Here is a 27,805-nt window from a genome sequence, read left to right as displayed (position 1 = left end):
GCTACCTGCTCCTATCTTGGTTGTCCAGGTGGTAGGTGGATGTTTGACTTGACCCAATTGCTGAACAGTGAGGCTGTACTGTACCCGCAGGGAGGGAATAAACTTTTTGAAAGTGAAAATGCAGAACCTTAATTGGAAGGCATTTGGAAGGCCATCTCCTAGAGTTTTACTCGTGGGCGTGAAGATATATTTACATTTTTTAGCGGCTGGAGTTACACAAGGGCAGTATGTGTATCAATAACAACGAGCAAAATTGATTAGGTGGTGACATAAACACAACCGGACTGTGATCGCAACTAAATGTCAAAGTCTTGTGCTGTTCTAAAAATATCCAGCTGTAAAACAAGACCTCTGTTTACTGTACCATATATTTGATTTTTGCAATGCTGTTGCTATGGATGACGTCACTTAATTTCACTTGTGAAAATAGAATGTGACTGAAAATAACTCGTATCTACATATCTCAGTCTATCTTTAGTCCAGGTACATACAGTGCATCATTCTAAATATGCAAATCCGAGTGAAGGAACCTCCCCATCCATACTTTTCTGATGATTTCCAAGACAGTAGTACTGTAGTTTCTACACTTCCATCTCTCATCTGCCAGCCTTTGTTTCACCAAACTTCAGCACCGCTCCTTCTCTAGATTTTTCTTGCTTGAGAGTCTCTCATGTTAGTGATTGTGTCCATTGGAAGCTTTTGACAAGTACGATCAATTCTGCCATCATTTGGTGATACTTTTGTTCACACTGAGTGAGAACTGAAATCTGAGAGAAACAGTATATTGCTTAAATGAAAGTATGGAATATATACATTCTGAAAATGTTTTAGTTCAGAGCTACGAAGGGCTGGAGCATATGTGACAAACTGTGAAAGGACAATGTGTGTGTGTGTGTGTGTTTCTATACAATATATTCATTTTTATGTTTACAGGTACAGCCTGTGCAAATGTGCAATGTCAAGAATGAAATCGAACTACAAAGAGAGCAGTGTGAGAAGAATTTAGAAAACGTCACCTCAGGTGAGTTTGGTGAGTCCTTAAACACTACTTGGAATGCAGTGGCTTGGAGCCCAAAACAAATTTCCCCTTGGGGACAATAAAGTATACCTTACCTTGCCTTACCTCCCTTAGCGGTGGGGTCGGGATGCAGTAGGGCCACAGACCTTGCGCATTCACGGGGCAGGATGCAGTAACGCTCTTGGTGATGTATTTTTAATCCACACTTGGAAGATGGTCTGGCTGCGGTTTGGTCTGGGCACATGTGAGCTTTGTTGTTTGGGTTTGATATCGAGGTATTTATATACCAGTTATGATTTCTGCCTCTTTCTGATATGATGGTGATGTGTTAAGTACTTTGGTGTGGGCTGTGTTGGACACAGCCTGCTTGCATACAGTACATACATACATAGTCTTACACACACAATGCAAAAATCAAACACAGTATAATACGTATAAACTAGTTCAGGGGCGGTGGCCCTGATCCATGGAGCTGCTGTAGGTGCAGGTTTTTGAGAACCTCTTAATCAGCCAATAATAAAGCAATGGTTCTCAACTCCAGTCCTGTGGACCCACTGTTATTGCTGAGGTGAGGGGTCATCCCAAAAACCCATGGTGGTTCTACATGGATCAGCTTTGCCACCCCTGTCCTAGCTGGTCCAGGAACCGCCTGATCCTGCTTTCTTAGTTGTAGTTTGCTTTGGATAAGAGCTAAATAAGTGTACAGATATCCTCGGCTTTATGGGCATTCACGTTAAGCTACTTTGCCTTTTTGGAAAACCTACATTAGCACCTGCTTTTGCTAACCAAAAGAAATTCAAAGAGGATTTTCGCTTTTATGGATCAAGGACAAAAAGTGAAAATGGTGTTTGCCGTTTATCAGCGAGCCTAATACAGATATACAGTTGTGTTGCATAACGTTTTCAAAAAATTCCTATGGCTTAACGACAAAGTAGCCTTCATTTCATAAGGAAATGCATTACTTAAGTGTTTGTGGTGAAGTTGATATGAACAAACCACCTACACTGCCAATCATATAAAAGCATGTACAATTAGAACTCATAGTTTATAGGCCTATACAGTACATAATACTTTGATAAATAGCTATGTTACTGGTTTATATAAACTACATGGACAGAAGTACTGGGACATCTGGCCATTACACTTACAGGAACTTTTATGACATCCCATTCTAAATCCATAGGCATCAATATGGAGTTGGGCCCCCTTTGCAGGTATAACAGCTGCCACTCTTCTGTGAAGGCTTTCCACAAGATTTTGGAGCATGTCTGTGGGAATTTTTGCCCATTCATCCAAAACAGTATTTGTAAGGTCAGGCACTGATGTTGGAGGTGAAGGTCTGGCTCTCAATCTCAATTCTAGTTCATCCCAAAGGTGTTTGATGGGTTTAGGTCAGGGCTCTGTGCAGGCAACTCAAATTCTTTAACCCAAAACTCACTCAACTATGTCCTTGTGAACCTTGCTTTGTACACTGGGGCACAGTCATGCTGGAACAGAAAAGGTCTTTCCCCAAACTGTTCCTACAAAGAAAAATAGAATTGTTCAAAACGCCTTGGTATGCTGAAGCATTAAGAGTTCCCTTCACTGGAACAAAGGGGTCTAGCCCAACCCCTAAAAAACAGCCCTGTACCATCATCCATCCTCCACCAAACATTACAGTTGGCACAATGCAGTCAGACAGGTAAGGTTCACCTGCCCTCTGCCAAACCCAGATTCATCCATCAGACTGCCAGACACAGAAGCATGATTCATCATTCCACAGAACATGTTTCCATGCATCCTATGACAGTACCACAGTTGTATTAACAGCTCTTCAGAACGACCCATTCTTTCAGAAATGTTTGTAAGCCTGACTGCATGGCTAGGTGCTTGATTTTATACACCTGTGGCAGTGGATTTAATTTGAAACATCTGAATTCAGTTTAGAGGTGTGTCCCAATCCTTTGTTCCATATTGTGTATGTACTATACCGTACTTATGGTTATACCACATAGCCTCGGTGTGTAGTAGGTTATATCACCTACTGTAGGTTTGTGTAAGTACGCTCTATGATGTTCTCACAGCTGCACAGTCGCCTAACGATGCATTTCTCATATATGACCCTGTTAAGTGACGCATGATTACTGATTCTGGTGAGTGAAACTACACTGTATTTCTAGTTTAAATAGGCCAGTGATTTACAATCCTGTTCCTGGTGCCCCCCCTGCTAGAATGTTTTCATTCCAACCCACACTGCTTTCAACCTGCCACATTCATTATTGGCCTATTTAGGAGAATATGAGCCTGATTAAGGTAGGGTTGGAATGTAAACATTCTGGCAGAGGGGGCCTCAGGATCAGGATTGAGAACCACTGATGTAGACTGTTTATCCTATCATTCCTTTTCGTAATATATATTAGTGCTAGTTTATATTTCATGTGTTATTTGGTAGCTTATTTTTTTCTGGGAATGCTCGGTTTTGCCCCATATAAATTAATGGCAATTACTTCGTTTCTTACCATTGTGGCTTACAAAAGGTTTCAGAGCAACACTGATTTTGGATAGTGGGGGAAACTTCATATATATATTTCATTGCACTTTTGTAACCTACTGTTACAGTAACAAATAACAATTCTTATTTGATTATAAGGCTTCCTAAAATGATCCTGGGGTCTTTGCTGGCTGACAGATATTTGCTATGAACAGCTCCTTTCCAGAAGAGCTGACAGTATTGCTAATTTTCAACAATGAAGTGCTTCTCTTTTCATTTCATGCTGCATTTGAATGTTAATGTTTAGGTCTCTGGAAAAGTTCTGTTTTTGTCCCCCATTGTTTATCATCTTTTTATTATTCTTAGGGAACAATGGTGAATTAATTACCGCTTGGGCGCTTCGATTGAAGCAGAAGTCAGTAACGTGATAAGTGATAACTTGCTATAAATGAAAAGGAATGCGGTTGTCATTGTTATTTTAATGTGCCACCGACAGCTCCCCATTTTGAAAGTCAGATGCATAGAAGAGAATATGGAAGATTAGAAGACTAAGAATGCTAAGAATAAACACACTAATTCAGCATATTTTTAAAAATGTATAAATAAAAAAAAAAAAACAAGTGGGCAGTGAGGGGTTAATGGTTTGGGAAGCACAGTTGTAATTGAAAGATTACAGGTTTGAGTCTCCGACAAGTGGCCTGTAATACGAAGCGGGGTTACTGGCTTATCGAGGTAACCTCGCGAATAACTTGATGACCTGTGGTGTAATTTCACGATTAACCCGTACTACGAAAGGTGGTTAGGTTTTACTCGAGGCATGTTGCTATGGAAATTTATGCTGCATCTCAAACCTGCTTCAAGCAGTTTTTGTTCTTGGTTAAGTTGAGGTTTCTGCGCAAGCCAGCCCTATATGAGTACTTCCTCTCCAACTACAATACCGGCGTACCTGGATGATCCATTCGGCACGCGAATGATGAGGGGCGCTCTCTGCTGGACGAGGGTTTTTAGAGACTGTCAGAATCCGCTGACGTAGCATGAACATATTCTCTGTGAAAGGCAATTCATTACCTTTGTCAGTTGATCGGTCCAGAGGTCTCTAATTCCACTCGCTGCGATATTTTGCCAGTGGCCAATTTATATATTCCATAGGTGATACTGAACATCTGAACAAGAATCCTGTTTGCTGTGTGGTTCTCAAAGTGGTGCTTGCTCTGTCTAAACTGTTGGATGCAATCGCCGATAAATCACAGCATTAAAATATTCTATTTTCATAGGAAAATTGCATTTACTGAACACGATTTCTCATAGGATTCCCAAGGGTCATAGGCATCATCGATTGCACACACATCCCAATTAGTGCACCCCTGGGAAAGCATGAGGGCGATTATGTGAATCGCCCTCATGCATCAACAGCATCAATGTACAGGTATTTTTCACATAATATGCTTTTAGATGTGATGTATGGGCTAGTGACCACACGTCTACCTTAGGTTCACCTTCTCTTCACTTATTTGAGTCACGTAAGGTGGTCACTAGTTGGCATTTCTTCTGTATCATATATTTATGACTGATATTCTATTTTGATGGTATATTGTACTTTTAAGGAAAAATTGACAGGTTCTAGTCATTTTCTTATTACACACATACTTCTGTTTTGTCCTGTTGTAAATCATTTGTTTAAATGGCTCACCTTCTATTACTGTAAATGTAATACAGATGCATTTTTCTTATTAGCTGTAAAACAGAAACACACTAAGTGGAGGCTAGACACAAATCTTTCACAATGAGTATGCCAAAATCATCAATATTAAAACAATAAGGCTTGAACTACTTCAGTTGTGTGTAATGAATCTAAAATTTATGAAAGTCTAATGTTTTATCAGTACATTACAGAAAATAATGAACTTTTTCACAATATACTAATTTTTTGAGAAGGACCTGTACATAGCCCTACCACTTGACATGATGCTTTTATATTTCATCTTGACTCGGTGCCACGTACGCTTTCCACTACTATTGCATTTGAAATCGGATTAGTTAAGTTATTGTTAAGATTAGGTTCACATTATGAGTAACCTCACAGTAATGGAACTTTAGGGAGCATTACATTACTTAACAGCAAATAATAGGCTTACTGCTGAATTGTCACATCTGTGAGCCTCTGTATTTATTAACAGTATTTAATTTCTTTTTAGACAACACTTCATAGTCTAATAATCGGTTGAGATATTTTGGACCACGTTTTATAACCATGAAAATGTACTTGTGCATTTCCTCGGTTGGCAATACGTTGCTAACAAGCCTGCCGGCTTTTGTTGGCTGCAGTATTGGACTTTCTTTGCACACCTTATCGTGGTGGAGAGGTTTGCGTGTTCCAGTGATCTCAGGAGCTGTGTTGTCTGGGGCTTTATGCCCCTGGTAGGGTCACCCAAGGCAAACAGGTCCTGGGTGAGGAACCAGACGAAGTGCGGCTCAGAAAACCCCTATGAAGAGAACAATTTTGGAACCACATTTTCCCTTGCCCAGACGCGGGTCACCGGGCCCCCTCCCTGGAGCCAGGCCTGGGGGTGGGGCTCGATGGCAAGCGCCTGGTGGCCAGGCCTACACCCATGGGGCCTGGTCGGGCACAGCCCGAACAAGGCACGTGGGTCCCCCCTCCAATGGGCTCACCAGCTATGGGAGGGGCCATAGGGGTCGGGTGCGATGTGATCTGGGCGGCGGCCAAAGGCAGGGACCTTGACGGTCCGATCCTCGGCTACAGAAGCTAGCTCTAGGGACATGGAATGTCACCTCTCTGATGGGGAAGGAGCCTGAGCTGGTGTGCGAGGTTGTGAAGTTCCGGCTAGATATAGTCAGACTCACCTCGACGCACGGCTTGGGCTCTGATACCAGTCTCCTTGAGGGGGGTTGGACCCTTTTCTCTACTCTGGAGTTGCCCATGGGGAGAAGCGCCGAGCGGGCGTGAGCATACTTATTGCCCCCAGGCTGGGTGCCTGTACATTGGGGTTTACTGCAGTGGACGAGAGGGTAGCCTCCCTTCGCCTTTGGGTGGGGGGATGGGTTCTGACTGTTGTTTGTGCTTGTGCGCCAAACGGCAGTTCAGAATACCCACCCTTTTTGGAGTCCATGGAAGGGGTGTTGGAGAGCGCTCCTCCTGGGGACTCTTTTGTTCTGCTGGGGGACTTCAATGCTCACGTGGGCAATGACAGTGAGACCTGGAGGGGCGTGATTGGGAGGAATGGCCCCCCCGATCTGAACCCGAGCGGTGTTTTGTTATTGGACGACTTTGCTCGTCACGGATTGTCCATAATGAACACCATGTTTAAGCATAAGGGTGTCCATATGTGCACTTGGCACCAGGACACCCTAGGCCGCAGTTCGATGATCGACTTTGTAGTCGCGTCGTCGGACTTGCGGCTGCATGTCTTGGACACTCGGGTGAAGAGAGGGGCGGAGCTGTCAACCGATCACTACCTGGTGGTGGGTTGGCTCCGCTGGTGGGGGAGGAAGCCGGCCAGGCCTGGCAGGCCCAAGCGTATAGTGAGGGTCTGCTGGGAACGTCTGGAGGAATCCCCTGTCAGGGAGAGTTTCAACTCCTACCTCCAGCAGAACTTCTCCCATATCCCGGGGGAGGCAGGGGACATTGAGTTCGAATGGGCCATGTTCCGTGCCTCCATTGTGGAGGCAGCTGACCGGAGCTGCGGCCGTAAGGTGGTCGGTGCCTGTCGCGGCGGCAATCCCTGAACCTGCTGGTGGACAGCGGTGGTAAGGGAGGCCGTCAAGCTGAAGAAGGAGTCCTATCGGGCCTTTTTGGCCTGTGGGACTACAGACGCAGCTGACAGCTACCGGCAGGCTAAGCGGGATGCGGCTTTGGCGGTTGCTGAGGCAAAAACTCGGGTGTGGGAGGAGTTTGGCGAGGCCATGGAGAACGACTTCTGGACGGCTTCGAGGAGATTCTGGTCCACCATCCGGCGGCTCTGGGCGGGAAAGCGGTGCAGCACCAACACTATTTATGGTGGGGATGGTGCGCTGCTGACCTCAACTCAGGAAGTTTTGGGTTGGTGGAAGGAATACTTCGAAGACCTCAATCCCACCGACACGCCTTCCAATATGGAAACAGAGTGTGGGGACTTGGGGGTGGACTCGCCTATTTCTGGGGCGGAGGTCACTGAGGTGGTCAAAAAGCTCCTCAGTGGCCGGGCCCCGGGGGTGGATGAGATTTGCCCGGGGTTCCTCAAGGCTCTGGATGCTGTGGGGCTGTCCTGGCTGACACGCATCTGCGGCGTCGCGTGGACATCGGGGGCAGTACCTCTGGACTGGCAGACCGGGGTGGTGGTCCCCCTCTTTAAGAAAGGGGACGGGAGGGTGTGCTCCAACTATAGGGGGATCACACTCCTCAGCCTCCCTGGTAAGGTCTGTTCGGGGGTCCTGGAGAGGAGGGTCCGCCGGATTGTTGAACCTTGGATTCAGGAGGAGCACTGTGGTTTTCGCTCTGGCCGTGGAACAGTGGACCAGCTCTATACTCTCAGCAGGGTTTTAGAAGGTTCATGGGAGTTTGCCCGACCAGTCTACATGTGTTTTGTGGACTTGGAGAGGGCATTCGACCGTGTCCCTCGGGGGGTGGGGTATTTTGTACCTTTTAAGGGTGGTTCGGTCCCTGTATGAGCGGTGCCAGAGCCTGGTCCGCATAGGCGGTAATAAGTCGGACTTGTTTCCGGTGAGGGTTGGACTCTGTCAGGGCTGCCCTTTGTCACCGATTCTGTTCATAGCTTTAATGGACAGAATTTCTAGGTGCAGCCAGGGCGTTGAGGTTGTCTGGTTTGGTGATCTCAGGATTAGGTCTCTGCTTTTTGCAGATGATGTGGTTCTGTTGGCCTCATCGGACTGTGACCTTCAGCTCTCACTGGAGCAGTTCGCAGCCGAGTGTGAAGCGGCTGGGATGAGAATCAGCACCTCCAAATCCGAAACCATGGTTCTTAGCCGAAAAAGGGTAGAATGCTCTCTCTGGGTTGGGGATGGGGTCCTCCCCCAAGTGGAGGAGTTTAAGTATCTTGGGATCCTGTTCACGAGTGGGGGAACGATGGAACAGGAGGTCGACAGGCGGATCGGTGTGGCGTCAGCAGTCATGCGGGCGCTGCATCGGTCTGCCATGGTGAAGAGAGAGCTGAGCCAAAAGGCAAAGCTCTCAATTTACCAGTCGATCTACGTTCCTACCCTCACCTATGGTCATGAGCTATGGGTAGTGACCGAAAGAACGAGATCGCGGGTGCAAGCGGCCGAAATGAGTTTCCTCCGCAGGGTGGCTTGGCTCTCCCTTAGGGTGAGGAGTTCAGTCATTCGGGAGGGACTCAGAGTAGAGCCGCTGCTCCTCCGCATTGAGAGGAGCCAGATGAGGTGGCTCGGGCATCTGATTAGGATGCCTCCGGGACACCTCCCTGGGGAGGTGTGCCGGGCATGTCCCACTGGGAGGAGACCCCGGGGAAGACCCAGGACACGCTGGAGAGACTGTCTCCCGGCTGGCCTGGGAACGCCTCGGGATCCCCCCAGAGGAGCTTGATGAAGTGGCCGGGGAGAGGGAAGTCTGGGCTTCCCTGCTGAGACTGCTGCCCCCGCGACCCGACCCCGGATTAAGCAGAAGATGATGGATTTTCATAACCCTGCATAATTAGCATGCAGTCTTCCTCCGTGAAATATGGAGATCGCGCCATGAGTCAAATGGTGACTTGCGCTGCCGAACGTTTGCTCCATTTATGTGAACGTGCACAAACTCCTATTCGATTTAACACCAATCTTAACTGGAGTCGTTGTACTGATTAGCACCGATTTGAGACAACCTGGTTTTGTCAACCCCATGCTCGCAAATTGACTCATGGTTAAATCTGATTTGATTAAAACCCCTTCGTAGTACAGGCCCCAGTTCATGCTTTGAATCTGTCTTGTCCACCTGCTGCTCCTTGCAAGCTCCCAGCTTCTGAATTATTTGTCTTGTATGCATCAGAAGAATGACTTGAATTGGAGTTCATTGCGTGGTAACTGTCGGCCATGTATATCTGACTAAGGATGGGTATCGTTAGGATTTTATCGATACTGATATTAATACCGATACTGCTTATTTATGGCAATACTTTTAGATAATTATTGAAAACCCTAGCTTTAATTGTGATCTAGTTTGCAACAAGATCAATATTGCAGGGAGAAGAAATCAAGTATTTTGTATAATATACTATGGAGGCATTATTTTGTTGTAATAATTATTGGGGTATTTATAATACAAAAAGTAGTTAAACATCAATTTCTCACAAACCCGTCTAGGAGTGATTTAAACAGCAACGATGAAAATGATTATAATTGTCTCGGAGAACGTAGGCAATGCTTACACAAAAGTAATGGAGGTAAACTTTTTAAACTGATGTTTAGACCTATATTAGATAATCTGTAAAAGTACTAATTAACTTGGCTAGCGTTGCAATTTATTTTTTTTCCTATGACAAAGCAAAAATGTTTTAAAGATACAAACTCCTTGCACTATAATGTCCGTACAGAACTGAAAGTAAGATGATCCCTGTTCTTAATCTAGCTGACTAGTGATGTAATTGCATGTGCATAACATGTGATGTATTAATATCACACACTGTCTCGCCATTTAATATACGATAGCCTTTTTCGAATTCGGTACAAAATACCCCACCCTGCGTTGTGCTGGTACCAGTTACGGCAGTGGAAAGACAACCCATTTTTTAAGTACCAAAAGTGCAGTAATTGGTGCGATGGAAAAGCACCCTTAGAATGAATTAATGGCAAAAAATAGTGGTACCGTTTGTCCAGGAGCTTATTGATAGGATTGGTATTGCCGAGTCCAGAACCGGTACCAGTTCAGTACCAGTTCTTGGTATCCATCCCTGGCCCTAACCATAACAAAGTATTATTTCATAACAAACACCAGTTTTTTTGTGTAGAAGTATTAATTATACCTTTTTTCCTGAGCCAGGAACAATGAATAATACAAGATATGTATTTGTAAACACTGCGAACAAAAATGTCTCTTGAGGATTGTTGCCAAGAAAATGACAAATTAAATTACAAATACATTTTTCAACCAAAATGAGACCACTTCCATCTTCAAAGGAAATTGAATAAAAAAATAAAAAGTCAAGCATGCAGGAGGAAGAGGGATGGGGAGATAGACGTGGCTCAAATTAACAAGCCCTTTGTGCTGCATTTGTTTCAAGGGACTTTACTTTTATTGATTCTATTCATTTCAAACAAAGCAGCCTCCTCTACTGATGGCCATTCATCTCAACAGCAAAGAACAGAACCGCATTTCATAGTTCAGCATAATTTTTTAACACAGCTACAGAAAAAATTGAGACCACAGCATAATTTTTTGTTTCACTCATTTGTCAATGTATGGGTGTGTGTCTGTGAATGTTTTTATTTTTGTATATGTATATAAATATATAAATAAAATATTTCAAACTGCAGCCTGGTTCTTTCCTTTCTCTCATTGATGAAGGGCTTCTTCCTTGCTTTACAGGACTACAGGACTTCAGTCCTGCTTCTAGAGGCCTGATACGATCCTGTCCTAGCAGTGCACTTCACACCTGCAGTTAATGCTTCCCACTGCTTTTGAAGGCCACTTAATGTCATCCTATGATTCATGAGAAATTGTCAGATACGTTAACACTTTGGCATTAGACAGTCGCTTCCACCCTTTACCTGACTGGTTTCTGGTCGCTCCCAGTGTCTCCTGCTTCACCTTATTCTTCTGTACTGCTGTCTTAGAAATTTTGAACCTGGAAGCAACCTGCTGCTCAGCGCAGCCTTCTGCCAGCAGAACCACGATTAAACCAGGATTTAAAAATGCATTTTTGTGTAAAAATAGAGCGGTCTCTTAATTTTTTCCATGGCTGTAATGCAGAATAGTGATACTTTATTAAATATTAAACAGCGAAGAGTTTTGAGAGATTTCTCCAAATGTGTGGATTAAAACAAGAAGCCATTATAGCAGTAGTAGTCAAAACTCGTGTGGGGCCTGAGGCAAGCCAGACTGCCCAGAGGGTTGTTTGCAGAGTCGACACCCCAAAGATATCGCCCTTGGCAACTGACCATTTTGCCCCAGCCAAGATCTGCCACTGCCCGTTGCTACCATGCGTTCCCAAAAAGGGAAAATAAAAACCTTGGTTTAGGGGGAAATGCCTGTTTACTTGGCAGCCAGCCACTATAATGATTACCACAAAATAACCCTGAAATGTTATCACCCCTATTTAAATAAAACAAAACTCCCAGTCACATTTGAATAATATGTAGTTATTTGGAGAGCTTGAGTAAGGATGCACAAAAAAAATATTTAAAATTCACAGTTTGGGGAAATACAAACATTACCACCCACATGAGTATTTCATGGATTGAAGAAATTTATCCACGTTCAAAGACATCCCCGTATCCTTTATACCACCCTGGGGAAACCAAACTGAGGCAGGACCGCAGCAGTATGTACTGAGAGTAAATTTGTAATTATTTATGCTTTATCACTTATGCCTCACCTCAGAACAGATACCTTTCCTGTCCTTTGACATGCTACAAATGAAATAACATGCAAATGTTATGTTAACATTTGGCAATACATGGGTAATGCAAATTAACACTGTGAGGAGGTGTTTGTGTAAGATATACCTCGACCACTCACACACCATTTAGAGATACTAGTTAGGCTAAGTTTAATGATTATTCCTTTAATGGGTTATGTAATATAGGTTTAAATATCAGTTTAAAGTTTACGTCCGCTACTTTTGTATGAGCATTCCATGCGTTCTCCGACACGGTTATAATAATTTTCATTGTTGCTGCTTAAATCACTCCTAGACGGGTTTGTGAGAAATGTATGTCGAACTCCGTTTTGTTTTATCCATCCATCCATCCATCCATCCATCCATCCATCGTTTCAAGTCCGCTTATCCTACTGGGTCGCGGGGGTCCGGAGCCTATCCCGGAAGCAATGGGCACGAGGCAGGGAACAACCCAGGATGGGGGGCCAGCCCATCGCAGGGCACACACACACACCATTCACTCATGCATGGACACCTACGGGCAATTTAATAACTCCAGTTAACCTCGGCATGTTTTGGACTGTGGGGGGAAACCGGAGTACCCGGAGGAAACCCCACGATGACATGGGGAGAACATGCAAACTCCGCACACATGTAACTCAGGCGGAGACTCGAACATGGTGTGAGGCAACAGTCCTAATCACTGAATCACCATGCAACCCCACTTTTAGTATTTATAAAACAAATAATTATTACAACAAAATAATACCGTGCCGCCCTAGTATATTACACAAAATACTTTATTTCTTGTCCCTGTAACCCTGATCTTGTATCTGTTCTTCCAACTAGATCGCAGTTAAAGCTTCTCATTTGTCCACACATCCATTATTATTACTTTTATCGTCTTACTTCATTTATCCTTATTCTCTTATTTGACCTTTTTCAAGACGGTGGTTGTATTGTGTTTCAGAGGCAGGCTATTTGTATAACCAATCGACGAAGAAAGCATTTCAAGTCCAAACCCAACGTACCGAAATATCAGAAAAGCACCCCAGTTTGTCCCTTTCCGTACTTTCCGAACTTTTTGTACTTGTAAGCGACCGGTCAATGGAAGTCAATGGAAAAGAGAAAGTACCGAGAGTACTGTACCATAAATACCGTACCTGTTGAAGTGGAAAAGCCCCCTAACATGGTGCCTTTTTTAAATTCTAAACCGTCCCCTAATGAGGACGACACTACAGGCATCACGCAATCACGTCTAGTGTGATTGTCCTCTCCAGTCATCATGACAGATAAGTTAAAGCGTTCAAAAGTGTGGATTCGCTTTAGTAAATGTTATGCTTATGGAAGTAAATTAATGACTAATGTGGTTGATGCAAAAAAGCACGTTAAAGTACACTAATCGAATAAAAATGCATTGCATGTAATAATGCTTAAATAAAAACGCATTGCATTCAGTAATGCTTAAATATTTGTGGGCTGTAATTTAATGTCACTATTTTTAAACATTGAATATTTCAGTTGTAATTTCGGTGGTAAAATAATCAGTATAAGTATTCAGCTTCCACAATTCAGTTCCAAAATACACAGTTTATAAAGTTAATGTTTATAATTCAGTAACATGAATTGAGCTCAAAATTAATTCCAAAACAACAAATATAGTTGGAAACATTCGATTGTTTTGATGCCATCTTCATAATTCAAGAAGTAATATTCAGTTCTTTTGTATCATGTCCATATTTTGCACCACATTATGGAAAGATGTTAAGAGCACTGAAATGTATCGGTATCGATAAGCAGTATCAGTATTGATAAAATCCTAACGATACCCATCCCAACTGACAGGCAGCAAACCTGGCCAGAGGGGTATGTGCAGTTTGGGACAACCCATTCTGTCTGGGACCATGTTCCATGCTCACCTAGTTGTTAATATTTGATTTTTGTTCACTCTGTCCTGTTGTCATGACAACATGCTGTATCTTTCTGAACCTCCTTTGTGTGTGTGTGTGTGTGTGTGTGTGTGTGTGTGTGTGTGTGTGTGTGTGTGTGTGTGCTAAAGACAGTAAAGACCAACTTATCCAACTGTGTATTGTGGACAGAGGTGCCATATTTTTCAGGTCAGCAGAATCTGTCTCGTCAGCACTGCTGGTGTAGTGGTATCATGCAAGATTCCTATTCTGGAGGCAGTGAGTGGCTCTGTGAGCAAAGCCTCTGTGCCTGTGATCGGAAGGTTGCTGGTTTGTGCCTGGTCTTGGCATATCTGCAGGTCCTTCAGTAAGACCTTTAACCCCCAGCTCCCTAGGCACAGTCAGCTTGCTCACACCTACAGAGAACAATTTGGAGGAGGTATAAAGAGAATTTCCCCATGGGGATCAATAAAGAATCAATTATTATATTAAAAAAACTTGCACATTTGCATGATGGGAACCTGGTGAAACCTCAACAGTATGATTTCGGTGAGAAATTTGTATAATCAGAGTGGAGGGAAACTTTTCTGTTGATTGAGAATAGTATTGCATGGAAATTTCTTTGAGAGGTAGCAAAAGAGGCTGCAGAGTTTAATTTTATGCCGGCTTTTAACCTTCCCCGTCTCGTGTAAATAAGGCTTGTTTGATCATAAGTTAATCTCCTATGAAAATGTTATTTCATTGATGGAAATGGATCAAAATAAAACATACATTGTAATGTACATAACTACACTCTAAATCTGCTGACCCAAACTGTATACAAATTTAAAAAATAATAAATATATTTCAATAACCAGAGGAGAATTGGAACTGGATGCCGATTTGGTTTCTGTATTTATGATGTTACTTTTTTATTTTTGTTCTTCCCAGGAATTCACAATGATTGTGGGTGTATGATCTATTTTCGGTCAGGTTTGTTTCTTGGTGGGTTTTGTCCATAGGTAAACCATGTTAGATTTGTACTGGGTGGGATGGTGAACCATAAAATAGGGATGAGAGGAAGGAGTGGGTATTGAGTGGAAATGGGTTTCCCTTTAATGGCAAAGAGAAACAAAGCCTAAATGACTCTTTTTCCTGCATTGTAGTAAATGATTAAGAAATATCTGAATAGGAACATACAAGCTGGCCAGTATCTCACTGGTGCACGATTTCTCAGGAGCTACAGTTTCTCATGGACTTGTTTGCAGGCACGAGCTTGTAATTTCGGTCAGGGTTCCCTTTGCCCTTAAGCAAGAAGGTTGCTACCATGACGACTGACGTGATGGAACCCAGAACATGCACAAGCTTCCCAAGTGCCAGGACGCACATCAAGTTAGTTTTTGTTAAGCTGCCAGGTGTCATGAGCTTAAAACCCTGGGCAGTGTGCAAGCTGGAATGCCTCTCTATGCAGTGAATGTAGGATCCAGGTGTGCACTGTCTGCAGTATATCCATATTGGTTTATCTGACAGATGCTTTTTTCCAAAGTAATATACAAGTGAGACAGATAATACCCTATATGGACATAAGTACTGGGACACACCTCTTAACTGAATTCAGGTGTTTCATTCAAACCCATTCCCACAGGTGTATAAAATCAAGCACTGGGTCTTGCAGTCAGGTTAACAAACATTTTTTAAAAGAATGGCTTGTTCTGAAGAGCTCAGTGAAGTGTGGCGGTATCATAGGATGCCACCTTTGCAATAAGTCAGTTCATGACATTTCGTCCCTGCTACATATTCCACGGTCAACTGTAGGTGGTGGTATTGCAAAGTGGAAGCATTTGGGAACAACAGAAACTCGGCCACAAAGTGGCAGACCAAGTCAAGTAGCATGGAGTCATTCTATGCTAAGGCGCATAGCATGTAAAAGTCGCCAACAGACTGACTCAATAACTGCAGAGTTCCAGACAAAAACTGTGCACTGGGAGCCTCATGGAATGGGCTTCCAAGACCATGCAGCTGCATGCAAGCCTCACATCATTAAGCACAATGCCAAGCTTCGGATGGAGTGGTGTAAAGCACACTGCCACTGGACTCTAGAACAGTGAAAATATGTTCTGAGGAGTGACAAATCATGCTACTCTGGCAGTCTGATGGACGAGTCTGGGTTTGCCGGATGCCAGGAAAACATTACTTGCCATACTACGTTGTGCCATCTGTAAAATTTGGTGGGAGAGGGATAATGGTATGGGGTTATCTCTTAGGGGTTGACCTATGCCTTTTAATTCCACTGAAGGGAACTCTTAATATTTCAGTATAAAGACATTTTGGATAATTCTATGCTTCTAACTTTGTGTGAGCAGTTTGGGGAAGGAAGGGCCTTTTCTGTTCCAGCATGACTGTGCCCCATTGCACAAAGCAAGGTCCATAAGGACATTGTTGGGTGAGTTTGGTGTGGAAGGACTGGACTGGCCAACACAGAGCCCTGATCTCAACCCCATCAAGCACCTTTTGGATGAACTAGAATGGAGATGTTGAACATGAAGGCCTGGCTCACGATCAGTGCCTGATCTCGCAAATGCTCTTCTGTTAGAATGGGTAAAAAAATTCCCACAGACATGCTCCAAAATCTTGTGGAAAGCCTTCCCAGAAGAGTGGCAGCTGTAATACCTGCAAAGGGGGCCCAATTCCATATTCATACCTATGGATTTAGAGTGGGATGTCATAAAAGTTCCTGTGGGTGTAATGGGCAGGTGTTCCAGTACTGTTGTCCATGTAATGTACATTTCAAGCACACAGTAATCAAGGACCCAAATTAGGTTCAAGTGCTGCTAGGCTGAGCTTCCGCTCAGTGACCAGTAAGTCAAAGATAGTTGTGTATTAATTTATTAACTGCAGAGATCAGGGGAAAAGTAACATTTTTTGTTTGTAAGATTTATTGTTTTCCAGTTGAATAAAGAATTTCAGTTCGTTTTGTCACCAATTTAATGGCAATTCCAGTTTGCCCCTTGGTATGTTTTTGTTCTATCATGCTTGATGTTCTTCTCTATATGCAAAATGTTTGAATAAACAGTTTCTAATGTTTCTGCTAAATAGTATTTGAACTTTTTAAGGCTACCTGAAATTTCTGTCTCTGTTTTTATCTTTTCTTTTAATCTAGGCACATGCACTATTATCTGCTCCTAAAAAAATTCAAAAAGGGTGACTTCTGTATCCATTTACATGAATAATATCGGGATCAAACTTCCAGCAGTAGTAGTAGTAATGTATGTGACTGTTGTTTCCACTGACCATGTGCTGAAACAGCAGCTTTGTTCATCCTGACAGGCTGCAAAGGTATGTGGGAAATCGTTGCCTGCTGGCCCTCAGCCAGGGTGGGAGAGGTGGTCACCATTTCCTGTCCCAAATACTTCAGTTACTTCAGCGACCATCACAAAGGTAAATATGCCTTTAATACTAAAACACGTGTAACACTGATTCAATATTAGCCATCAGCAGAAACAATTAAACATTTGTAAATTGTATAAAAGAAGTTTAAGGATGATGAAATATTATCCATAAGCAAACATGGGACAGTCATTAAATACTTGTATATTATCTATAAATTACTGTTATAAATAATTAGTTGAATAAATTCTTTGAAAATGTTACAAGTTTAGCATTGCAAAATATGTACATACTGCATATTTAAAGTCTGAGTCCAAATAAAAATTAGAAGAAAAAAATATCACAGGTTAATTAATTACATTTTTCTGTCTTATTTCTTGCATGTCTTCATAACTTCAAAGTCAAACTTTGACTTTGAGTTTAGAAATGTGCTGTTAATGAAAATACTTTTGCCTATTTAACTTGCTTAATTGCCTTGTTACAAGCAATTTGCGTTAACCAGTATGAAGAATAATATGTTGTGGGGTACTTCTAAGTGCCGTGCGCCTTGATGAGGGCATTGTAGAATGTTCTAACATCAGTATCAGTATGGGCATCAGTATGAAGTGAGTGGTATTTTTTTCCTCAGAAGTTTCTCCGGAGAACAAGCTTTGTGTTGTGCTGTCTGGAAACGTAACTAATCGGCTTTTTAAAAAGGCTTTCGAAATACGGCAGTGCCTTTTGCGGCGTTTAGGAAACTCGAGTGAAATCAGTATGCGTTGTGTATTGGCTTGAAGCTATAAATCACGTGAGGATGATGGATTATAGCGACTGAGTAGTTCAGCAAATGGCAGCAGAAACTCAGCTGCCCTCTCGTGTCAGCTTTTTGGCTGGTCAAGTACAGGATTCAAATCTTGTTCGTTTCCCAAGGAGTAAATAGTGACTTGCTCTAGCCTTTAGCCCTTGGGTATGTCGCTCAGCATGTTTGGGTGCTCCGCCTACGATTGGAACGTTGTCTATTCATATCCCAGGGTCGTTAGAGTGATTTTATCATTGGGCTCCTGAGCAAGGCCGTTAATCAACCAATTACTCCAGGGACTGGCTGATTCTGCTCCCTAAAAAAAGAACTTTACTTTGGATAAAAGCATCTGCTAAATAAATAAAAATGTAAAATCCAGCGCTGAACTTGATAGGGTGGCCCTTTCAAACACCATAATTTTTCTGGTGGTCTTGCTGAACGGCCGTGTTATTGCAATGGAAATTTGTCAACTTTCAAACCACCCCAGTTTAATCAGGAAACCCTTATGATGAACATGTCTGACTCGGACCAAAATATTTGGTCGTGCTCTCTGTTTCAGCCAGGAGGCCCTCTTTGTAGCTGTCGTTTATTCGTTGGATGTTTAGGTATGACACTGACCGTGCTCTTCTGGGGAAACCACCATACAGCGAATTTACACCCCTGGTGATATGAACCAGCTGCTGAATCCCAGGAAATTGCACTGCATTCCGAATCTGGATGGATATGCGGAGCAGCAAGCTGTGTCCATTTCTGGGGAGAGAAGGATAAGACGTGACAACCCAGTCGGGAACTTTATGCCGTTTGTAGAACTAAACTCAAACAAAAACAATGGTGACTTGCCCTTTAAATCAGCAGACCATGGAAAGATGTCAAAACAGGCGCTAAAATGCCCTGGTAACACAAACTAACCCTCGCCTGTGGTAGGTACTTTTCATATAGCTGAAAGCTGCTTTGTTACCTCATCTTCCTTCAGATTTTTTTCTCTGTGCTTAGTCTGAGCAGATAGCACTACAGTGGTCAGGCTTTTTAAGGGAGAGAAAATGTAGCAGTTGAAGTATTCATGAAAAACTCGAACGGAATTTGTCAGCGAATCCGTCTAAATTTGGCCACTTTGCCATGTTGGCTCTCATGCTACAAACCACTGACAACATGCAACCGCATGGTTTCTGATATCCCTGGGGTGTCACGCCATTAAAAAGCTGCTGAGAAAAAGCATGACACAGAGGAGAAGATGGATAAGCTCAAAGTAGGAAAGCTTGACATGACTCGTGGACAAAAGATTTTCTCTTTATATTGTCATCACTGCATCCCAGGTAAAACTGAATTCTTAAGAAATGGGAACCAAAAACCTAACAACCAACGTCATCAATTGCCACCAGCAGTACATGGCTGCAAAACCAGACAAAATAGGCCCTGTAACATAGTGTTGTGATGAAGGATTTTACATAACGCAGCTGGCCTGGCCAAAGAATTAAACTATTTTTTTGTATTTTAGTTTCAGCATCAAGGACAGCTAGTTCTATGATTACGTTTGTAAGGGGTCAGTCTATCACACTTGGGGGGTGGAGGGGTTGTTTGTCTGCCTTCGAAAAACTCAAATATAACCCTTAAAAAAGACTCAGATGTAATTCCTACTGTTTTTGGTTTGCATGAAAGTATTTGAAGGTATTTTCTTCCCTTAATTGTTCACCACTGCATTCTTAATGATGCTGCAAACGTTACCTGGGCACAGCTTCAGAAGCAAACAATTCAAATAATAATAAAAAAAATCTAAACCTACTTCCTATATTTGGTGGTGCAGCGATGTAGAAAATTTGTTGGATATCAATGACTGAAACATTTTTGTCTAATATTACGGATGCCCGGTGCTGGTCTAAGCCCAAGTGGCGCCCAAGGGAAATGTCAGCTTTGGTGGAGATACTGCACAGAATCCCAGGATTGACAGCTAAAATCAAAAGATTTAGTTAGCATCTCACAGGGAAGCCGATGGAGAGCAGTGGCAGGGAAGTTATTACTTGGTTCATTTCGCTTTAAATTACAGCCAGAGGGAAGCATTAATATAATTTAAAGAATATTGTGAAATTACAATATTAGTTTTGGTTTGTTGAAGGTTAATAGCTTAAAATGTAAGATCTTTCTAGTTAAGTGCACTTTCAGTGGTTGTCAGGCTTCTGTTTTTAGAGCCACTTTCTAAATAGGTTTTAGATTTACGGTGTGGATGCCAGGATTCCCCAAATTCCATTACATAAAGCCAATTTGCACTTTAATTTTCCAAGCAGGGGGGTGACAGCATTATCTAGGAAGTAGGATAAAATGGTTGTGAATAATATACAATTTAAAAAAAGAGAGAAATTGGATGTCAATGTACAGAGAAATGAAATGCAGAAATACACAGACACATACACACACAGATTTGTAATTCTTTGTGGGGACTCTCCATTTATTTTTATGGGGAAAACACTAATCCCATCATAATGACCTTAACCCCTACCCAGCCATAACCATAAACAAAATATGAGACTTGGCATATTTAGTTTTTTGATAGCATTCACAGATCTTTGTGGGGACCTGAAAAATGGTCCCCACAACACCAAAATAACAGGTTTTTATCACATTGTGGAGGGACATTTCTCGCCCACAATCTAATAAACCTAATACACACACACACACACACACACACCCCATTAATAACATTAATAATGTTCTGTAGTGGTTGCAATACATGAAATTTGGTATTTTTCTCATTTACAATCATGAGAATGGCAGCAAAAACAAATCAGGCACTTTAAAATTACAAATAAAAAAGAGGTCAGATCACATGGCATCAACGTACCAGCAGTCAAAAAGGTGATTTATTTATTTTTTCGTTCTGTACACTATAGCCATCTGTCCGATGGACAACCTTTACTGTCACAAGCCCCGCCCTTCTAGCCCTTCCAATACTGGTTACCGCTACCGTAACTGTTAATCTTTGAACTCTGCAAATCTGGGTAAGACTGATGTCAGTGAAATTACTTCTTGAAATCTTGTGACTGTGTGGCAGCCACATCACATTACACGGGCAATGAGATACTGGAAAAGTGACACTTTCTTGGGAGACTGTAACTAGGTTCTAAGTCGTGAATGAGCCAAGAAAATCTGTCATCTTCCAGTACAGAAAATGGCTGATCATCCAATGCATTCATCCCTTTTATTTTATTAGTTATGTCTTTATTTCTGTCTGGTGCTGCTAAGTTTGAAAAATGACTATGACATAGAATGAGTGTGGCATGGAATGGATCACTGAATAGTGAGAACCTGGTAATAATCCCCTTTGAATAATAGTGTAACTTGTGGAGCTAACAATAACGTACAAACATACTGTAGGTCCATCCATCTTCTAGGACTGTGTCTCCAGTACAGGGTGGTGGTGGGCCTGTAGCAAGGAGGTAGCACAGAGGGGCAAGGAGATGTCCTGAACAGGATGCCACTTTCCACGCATACACATATTTACTGGAGTGGCATGGTGATTTGGTTGGTAGGACCTTAGTCTTACATCCTCAGGACTGGGGGATGGAATCCCAACTCCACTGTGTGCACGTGTGTGTATTTGCATGCCCTCACTCTCTGTTGCACAGTTTCCTTCAGGTATACTGATTTCCTTCTTCAGTAAAAAGAGTAGTTGATGCCTCTAAAGTTGCTGCTAAAGTATTCGTTCTGCTTTGGAATCCCTTCCTGGCCTGGTTGTGGACAGGGACAGGACCTTATGTTCTGTGTATGCCAATACTATTTTATGTCCTTCATAAGTTGCAAAATAAAACCGTCCTGATATAGCAAAAACACCCACATTTTACAAATGGCTGTTTTCTCAATATCTATAAAGGTAGATTAGAGAAATTGACCAGTGGCTGAGTTAATCATGTATGGTGTGAATAGTACAATTCAGTGGTGGTTCAACACTTTAGCTTAAAGAACACAGCAATTCAACAGATAATCATATGTATTATTTATTAAAACATGCAGATACTATATTGGTGTATTCCCAGGGGTCTTGGGGGTTACCTGTGAGTGAGAGTCTGGTATTTAGAGATCAAGTAATCATTATTCAGCAGTTCAGTGGTGACACTGGAAATTTTTGATTGGGATTGCTGAAGTGGACTTCTAGCCATGGTATTTAGGCTCTGGGTAATAGGGGAAGGCCCATACTGTAAATGAAGACCATATACTCAGCTCAGTATTTTGGTTGCCTCAGTGTGTGTGTAAGGTGTAGCACTCACTGCTGCCTAGTTCAGGATTACGATCTCAGTAGGCTGGTCGTGGCTACCGGGGAAGACAGTGCTGGGCCCTGTTCCTAAGCTGCTGTTCCTATGACTTCTAGAAGTACCTGTCATTATCATGAGGGTGGGGGGAAACAGTAAGGGCTATGCTCTCTCTCAAATGTTCACACACAGTGTAGGTCAGAGTGCAAAGTAGGAAAGAACTGTACCTGAATTGCTGCGGTTAACTGAAACACCCTGGTTCTCTCTAGACTGCCAGTGGGACAGGGAAATGCCCTCTTCAAGGTTGGCCTCCCTCAGGTGGGGTTGAGCCTGCGAGGGGGCAGTGTCAGTGGGGTCCGAGGGCTGCGGGGCTGTGTGCATGCAGGCATGGGCCTCGGGGGCAGCGTGGACCAGCAGTAGCAGCCAGGCCTGCGTCACCAGCACGACTGCCTGCTCCTTGTCGTCCCAGGTGGAGGACAAGCCAAGAGCCCTATTGCCATAAAGGTAGAATGTGAGCCAGGTGGCCCACAACAGGGAGGAGCTGAGGCAGGTGGCGAGCAGCCAAGCAGCGTTGCATCGCCACTGCGGCTGCATCCCAGACAGGCTGCAGGCTGCACCAGCCAGCGCCACTAGCAGCAGTAGCAGCACATAGGTGCAGGTCAACCCCAAGTCCAGTGAATTGTACTGGCAAGCCGCAAGACCCTCAGGCGTCACATTCAGCAGCACCCATGCAGGAGCCACCAGAGCCAAAAGCACCGCCAACCCTGCCAGGGCCCTGCCACTGGGGCTAAGGGCACCCTGCACCAACCGCTGCAGTCGCACGCTCTGGCACACCAGGCATCCGAAGCACAGGGCGAGCAGCGTGCCCCAGATGGTGCGGCGTGCAATACAAAGATGCTTTTCACGCTTGATGAGGTAAGCAAAGCTAAGGCCACAGAGCCCAACAATGCCAGTGAGGAGCAGAAGCAGTGGCGCAACCCCGCTGTGCTTGTCGGGTGCTGTGATGCGACGCAGACAGAACAGCAGCACGAGGGCCAGGATCATCGATGCCAGGGCTGCCCCACTCGCCGCCGTCATCACTGCCACACCCAATACCGCATCCAGGTCACAAAAGGCCATGTAGGGCCTCTTCAGGAAGGTGCTGCAGCCACGAGGAGGAGTTTCATCCACAGCGAAGCTGCTGCCCACCAGAGAGAGGATGAGGAGGTTGAAGAAACCACAAAGACTGCAACCACTGACACTGAGAAAGAGAGAACAGGATAATTTTATGGGTGGCTAAATTCGTTAATTAAAACAGTGTATAGGACCCATTACAGGTCACAAACTGCCTGTCCAGACATGAAAGTAACACACTCCAAGTGTATGAGACATGGATAAGCTCAGCGCAATTAACATGAAGGAGCTACTTTGGGCAAAATGGAAAATGTTGAGGGCTAAAGGACTCCTTCCACAAGCACCGTGTTGTACATAAATGATGAAAACAAAGGCTTGATATGGCAGTAAGAACCACAGAATTGCAAGTGAAAACTAACAACTAAAAGCTGTGAGACTATAAGGCTTAGGAGAATTTTATTTCTGAATTTGCTGCAATCTGATCAGTTAGAATTTGTTTAAAAAGTGTTGCAGGGTTAAGGTACCAGCTCACCACTGTGTGTGTAAGCATTATAAAATCTGACCTGCCAATAAATAGGCATATAAGTATTGTAGGGGGGGAGAGGTTTAACCGTCGACTGTTTAGTGGGTTATGCGTATCTTGTTTAATCTTTCGTCGAAAAATAACTTAAATGGCCCGCATGATCTGAAGACCTCACGTTTTTTAAGCCCCCTGATCTAAACGAAGTACAAACGGGTCATTACATCGTCCATGTCATTTTTCCCATAAAACACGATGTTCACGAATCACCTGTGCTCGTTTTCAGTTAGACTTTGAAAAACTTAGAGAGAACCTCCAGAATAAACGCGAATATAATTTCGACTTTAAATAATAACGTGTTTTCGGTTTGCATGAAAGTATTTTAAAGTATGTTATCGCAATTTTGCATTTCTAGTGGCGCTCCAAAAGTTAAACGGGCACGCCTGTTTTTCGGTTTCACGGTCCGTGTTGTAACGAATACAATCCAAGCAAACAAATTAAAGAACAGCGAAATACTGTCGAAACCTACTTTTTGTAATTAATGGTGCGCCGATGTGGAAAAGTTGGCGGATACCGTTGACTGAAATTCCTTTTTGTCTAATAATATCGGTGTCCCGTGCTGGTCCAGCCCCAGGGGGCGCCTTAGGCGAACGTCGACTTCTCGGGTGATACTGCACCGAATCTCAGGATTGAGAGGTAAAATCCAGAAGATTCACTTAGCATCTCACGGGAAAGCTGATGGGAAATAAATGCAGGGAAACATTCTTATTTTCATTTGGCCTTAAAAATTGTCAGATGGAGACATAAATAAGACGAGTATATCGCGCTTTGCAATTTAGACTTATGCCTTATGCAAATGCCTTAATATGATGATCTTTACGGTTATTAAATTCACTTTTAGTGATTGTCAGCCTTATGTTTTAGAGCTTTAAATTTACAGGGTTCCTCAAATTATTAATTATAAATTAAAAACATTGTTAAATGTATAAATCAACAATTAACTTATCCTTTTTGCGATTTCACTGCTTTAAGTTGTTGGTTTTAACTTGTGAATGTGATAATCTGATAATGTTTCAGCCGGCAGCACTGTTTACAAAAAAAAAAAAAATACTGCCTAAAAAGCTGCATCTGAATCAGGGGTGTCAAGGTATCATCTTGCAACATGTTTTTAAATCATTATTAAATCTGACCTGCTGATTCCTAAATAAACAGGCCTAAGTAAATAAGCAGGTAAGTAATGTCTCCCCTCCCCAGTCTGCAAATTTTACCTTTGGCTGTTTGCAGGATTATGCGTGTCTTGTTTTTTTCTGTTTTGTCAAAAAATTTAAGTGGCCCGCATGATCTGAGGACCAGGGTAAAACATGTTTCCTTGCTCGCCAGGCTGCTCTGTGGTTTAATGGGCTAAGTAGTTGGCCATCATCCAGCTTCCCTGTTTTGTTGTGGGTTTGAGGATGGCCAGAGGCTAGTCTCAACAAGTTGTGCTTTAACATTTATTCTGTGTTTTCTTGGGTTATCATGTGTCTGTGTATTTCAGTTACAGTTCCTTGTGTATGCACCCTGTTCCGTGTGTAGTGTGTTCTTTTTTCCTAGTTTTACTTTTCCTTGATGTTTAGACCTCTGTCTACCTTATGATTGATTGATTGCCACCTGTTCCTTGTTGCTTCAAGTCCTTAGTAATCGATTATGGTTCTCACCTCTCTGTCATCTAGTCTTGTTATAAGTGTATTTAATGTCATTATGGTTGGCACAGGGTATTGGTTCCTGTGTTATTTAATGTTCTGCTCCTTGCTTGGTCCCCACATTAATATTTGTGTTAGTTTTTTTGTGTTTTATTTTAGTTGGTTCTTCTTTTACCCATTTTGTTTTTGACCCTTTGCAGTGCCCTTAATTTTTGGTTCTCCCTTTGTGTTCTGTTGCGTTAATAAAACCTTGTTTGTTGGAGCTGCTATGCAGATCGTGTGTCTGATCCCAATGCTCCGCTGAAACTGCAATAACAACATTATTGTTATTATCCATCCATCCATTTTCCAAACCACTTATCCTACTGGGTCGCGGGGGGTCCGGAGCCTATCCTGGAAGCAATGGGCACGAGGCAAGGAACAACCCAGGACGGGGGGCCAGCCCATCACAGGGCACACTCACACACCAGTCATTCACACATGCACACCTACGGGCAATTTAGCAACTCCAATTAACCTCGGCATGTCTTTGGACTGTGGGGGGAAACCGGAGTACCCGGAGGAAACTCCACAACGACATGGGGAGAACATGCAAACTCCACACACTTGTAACCCAGGCAGAGACTCGAACCTGGTGTGAGGCAACAGTGCTAACCACTGCACCACCATGCCGCCCCATTATTGTTATTGTTGTTGTTATTATTGTTGTTTGTTTCTTTCTTTATTATTTCCTCCTGCAGTAAAAAAACTAATCGGTATTTTAAATTTGCCCCAAAAATATTCTTGAGAATGCAAGTTTGCATCCCATTGTATTCCAGCCTAGTGCCCTGTGCTGGGATAAAATTCCAACGGCCTGTACTACGAAGTGGGGTTACCTTCTTATCGGGGTAGCTTGTCGGATTTACAGGCCCCTGGTCTCTGTGACCCTGACCAGCATAAACAGTTAGAAGATGGATGGGTTACTGTTTGCCCACTCAGTGGCCACTTTATTCAGCACAACTAACTCCTACTGTATCGGACCCAGAAGTATTTAGAAGTTTTTCCTCGGCACTTTTCTTTAACTTTTGGCCATACTGTTAGCTTTAACAGCTCTAGTCTTTCTGCTTTGATTTCTCTCATTAAGCTGTTCTTACCCACATGACCGGCCGTGACTCTTTTTTGTTTAGCACCCTTTCTTTTAGAAGCAGTTCATCTTTACCAACAATGAAAGTGATGGGCAGGACACAGAATAAACTGCAGTAATAATAAATGTACAATCTATCAATGCAAAAGAAAAACAAGATCAGAGACCAGAAGAGAAAATGGTTGGGGGGTGGGTTGTGAAATGTGAAATATGGACTTGGGGGAATGATTATAGTTTGCACAAAGGAATAAATGAGTAAACATTGTTTGAGCCAAGCTTGGCTGGAATGGAAGAGGACGTCCATAGGCACTGTGGCTTTAAAGGCCTGTTTAGCTACAGAAGCTGGCAGGCAGGGTGACCGCTGATGGTCCACTGAGTTGAACAAAAAAGACAAGTTCAGACTTGCGTGCAATCTTGGGGCAATGGGAACTGTTCACGGGTAATTAATTCGTACATTTCAAAGCTGTGTGTGTGGCCGGGGGGGGGGGGGGGGGCTGCAATATGTATGAGTGTGTGACAGAAGGTTTCGGAATTGTTGGACGCCAAAAAAACGAACAAAAAAAGGTTCATTTTATTTTTCATTGTTTCTAAAATGGTCTGAGCTGGGTTGTTACCAGAGCAGTCAGACCATCTAAGGACATTTGAAAGCAGAATTTTAGGAAGAAAGCATTCATCTAGGCATTCCCAGTTTCTTAAAGTGCTTGTGGGGTAGTCGGCCGTGGAAAATGTAACAGCTGGGATAACCAAATGAGCCGGGATAGCGAATGATAAATAAGCTTTCACTTCCTTAAAACGGAATGTTCCAGTCCTCAGCCACATACAGACCAGGGAGGAACTGGATCGTCAACACACAGCTTGTTGACCATATGGCCACTTTGCAACCTCTTAAATCACCTGTTAAGACAGCAGAAGATGGCATCTCACTGAAAGTCAGTCAGACTGAGTCTGTTTTTCTTATCTGAGTTCTCTACATCTCTCAAAGTTGTTCATTCAAATTTGTGCTGTGTAGGAATCTCATTACAATTATTTGCACTGTACAGAGGAAAA

At 43.1% G+C, this 27,805-nt stretch overlaps 2 protein-coding genes across 2 annotated transcripts in view; one reads left to right on the top strand and one right to left on the bottom strand.

Moving 5' to 3' along the window:
• The window catches only part of vipr1b (vasoactive intestinal peptide receptor 1b), a 68,443-nt gene that overhangs the window by 10,270 nt on the left and 30,368 nt on the right, over positions 1-27,805 (top strand). The window contains exons 2-3 of the mRNA XM_048971015.1: positions 934-1,021; positions 17,248-17,358. Of these exons, the coding sequence (XP_048826972.1) occupies positions 934-1,021; positions 17,248-17,358 (199 nt within the window). The remainder of the gene's footprint in view (positions 1-933; positions 1,022-17,247; positions 17,359-27,805) is intronic.
• LOC125729369 (G-protein coupled receptor family C group 5 member B-like) lies at positions 18,707-25,661 on the bottom strand. The gene is made up of 4 exons (XM_049005675.1): positions 25,651-25,661; positions 22,551-23,563; positions 22,342-22,448; positions 18,707-18,835 (listed from the first exon to the last, which is right to left on the bottom strand). The coding sequence occupies exons 1-3, from the start codon at positions 25,659-25,661 to the stop codon at positions 22,348-22,350; spliced, it is 1,125 nt and encodes a 374-aa protein (XP_048861632.1). The 3' UTR covers positions 18,707-18,835; positions 22,342-22,347.

Source organism: Brienomyrus brachyistius, chromosome 1 (assembly GCF_023856365.1).
Source record: "Brienomyrus brachyistius isolate T26 chromosome 1, BBRACH_0.4, whole genome shotgun sequence".
Classification (NCBI taxonomy): Eukaryota; Metazoa; Chordata; class Actinopteri; order Osteoglossiformes; family Mormyridae; genus Brienomyrus; species Brienomyrus brachyistius.
This window is presented reverse-complemented; position numbering and strand designations above follow the sequence as displayed.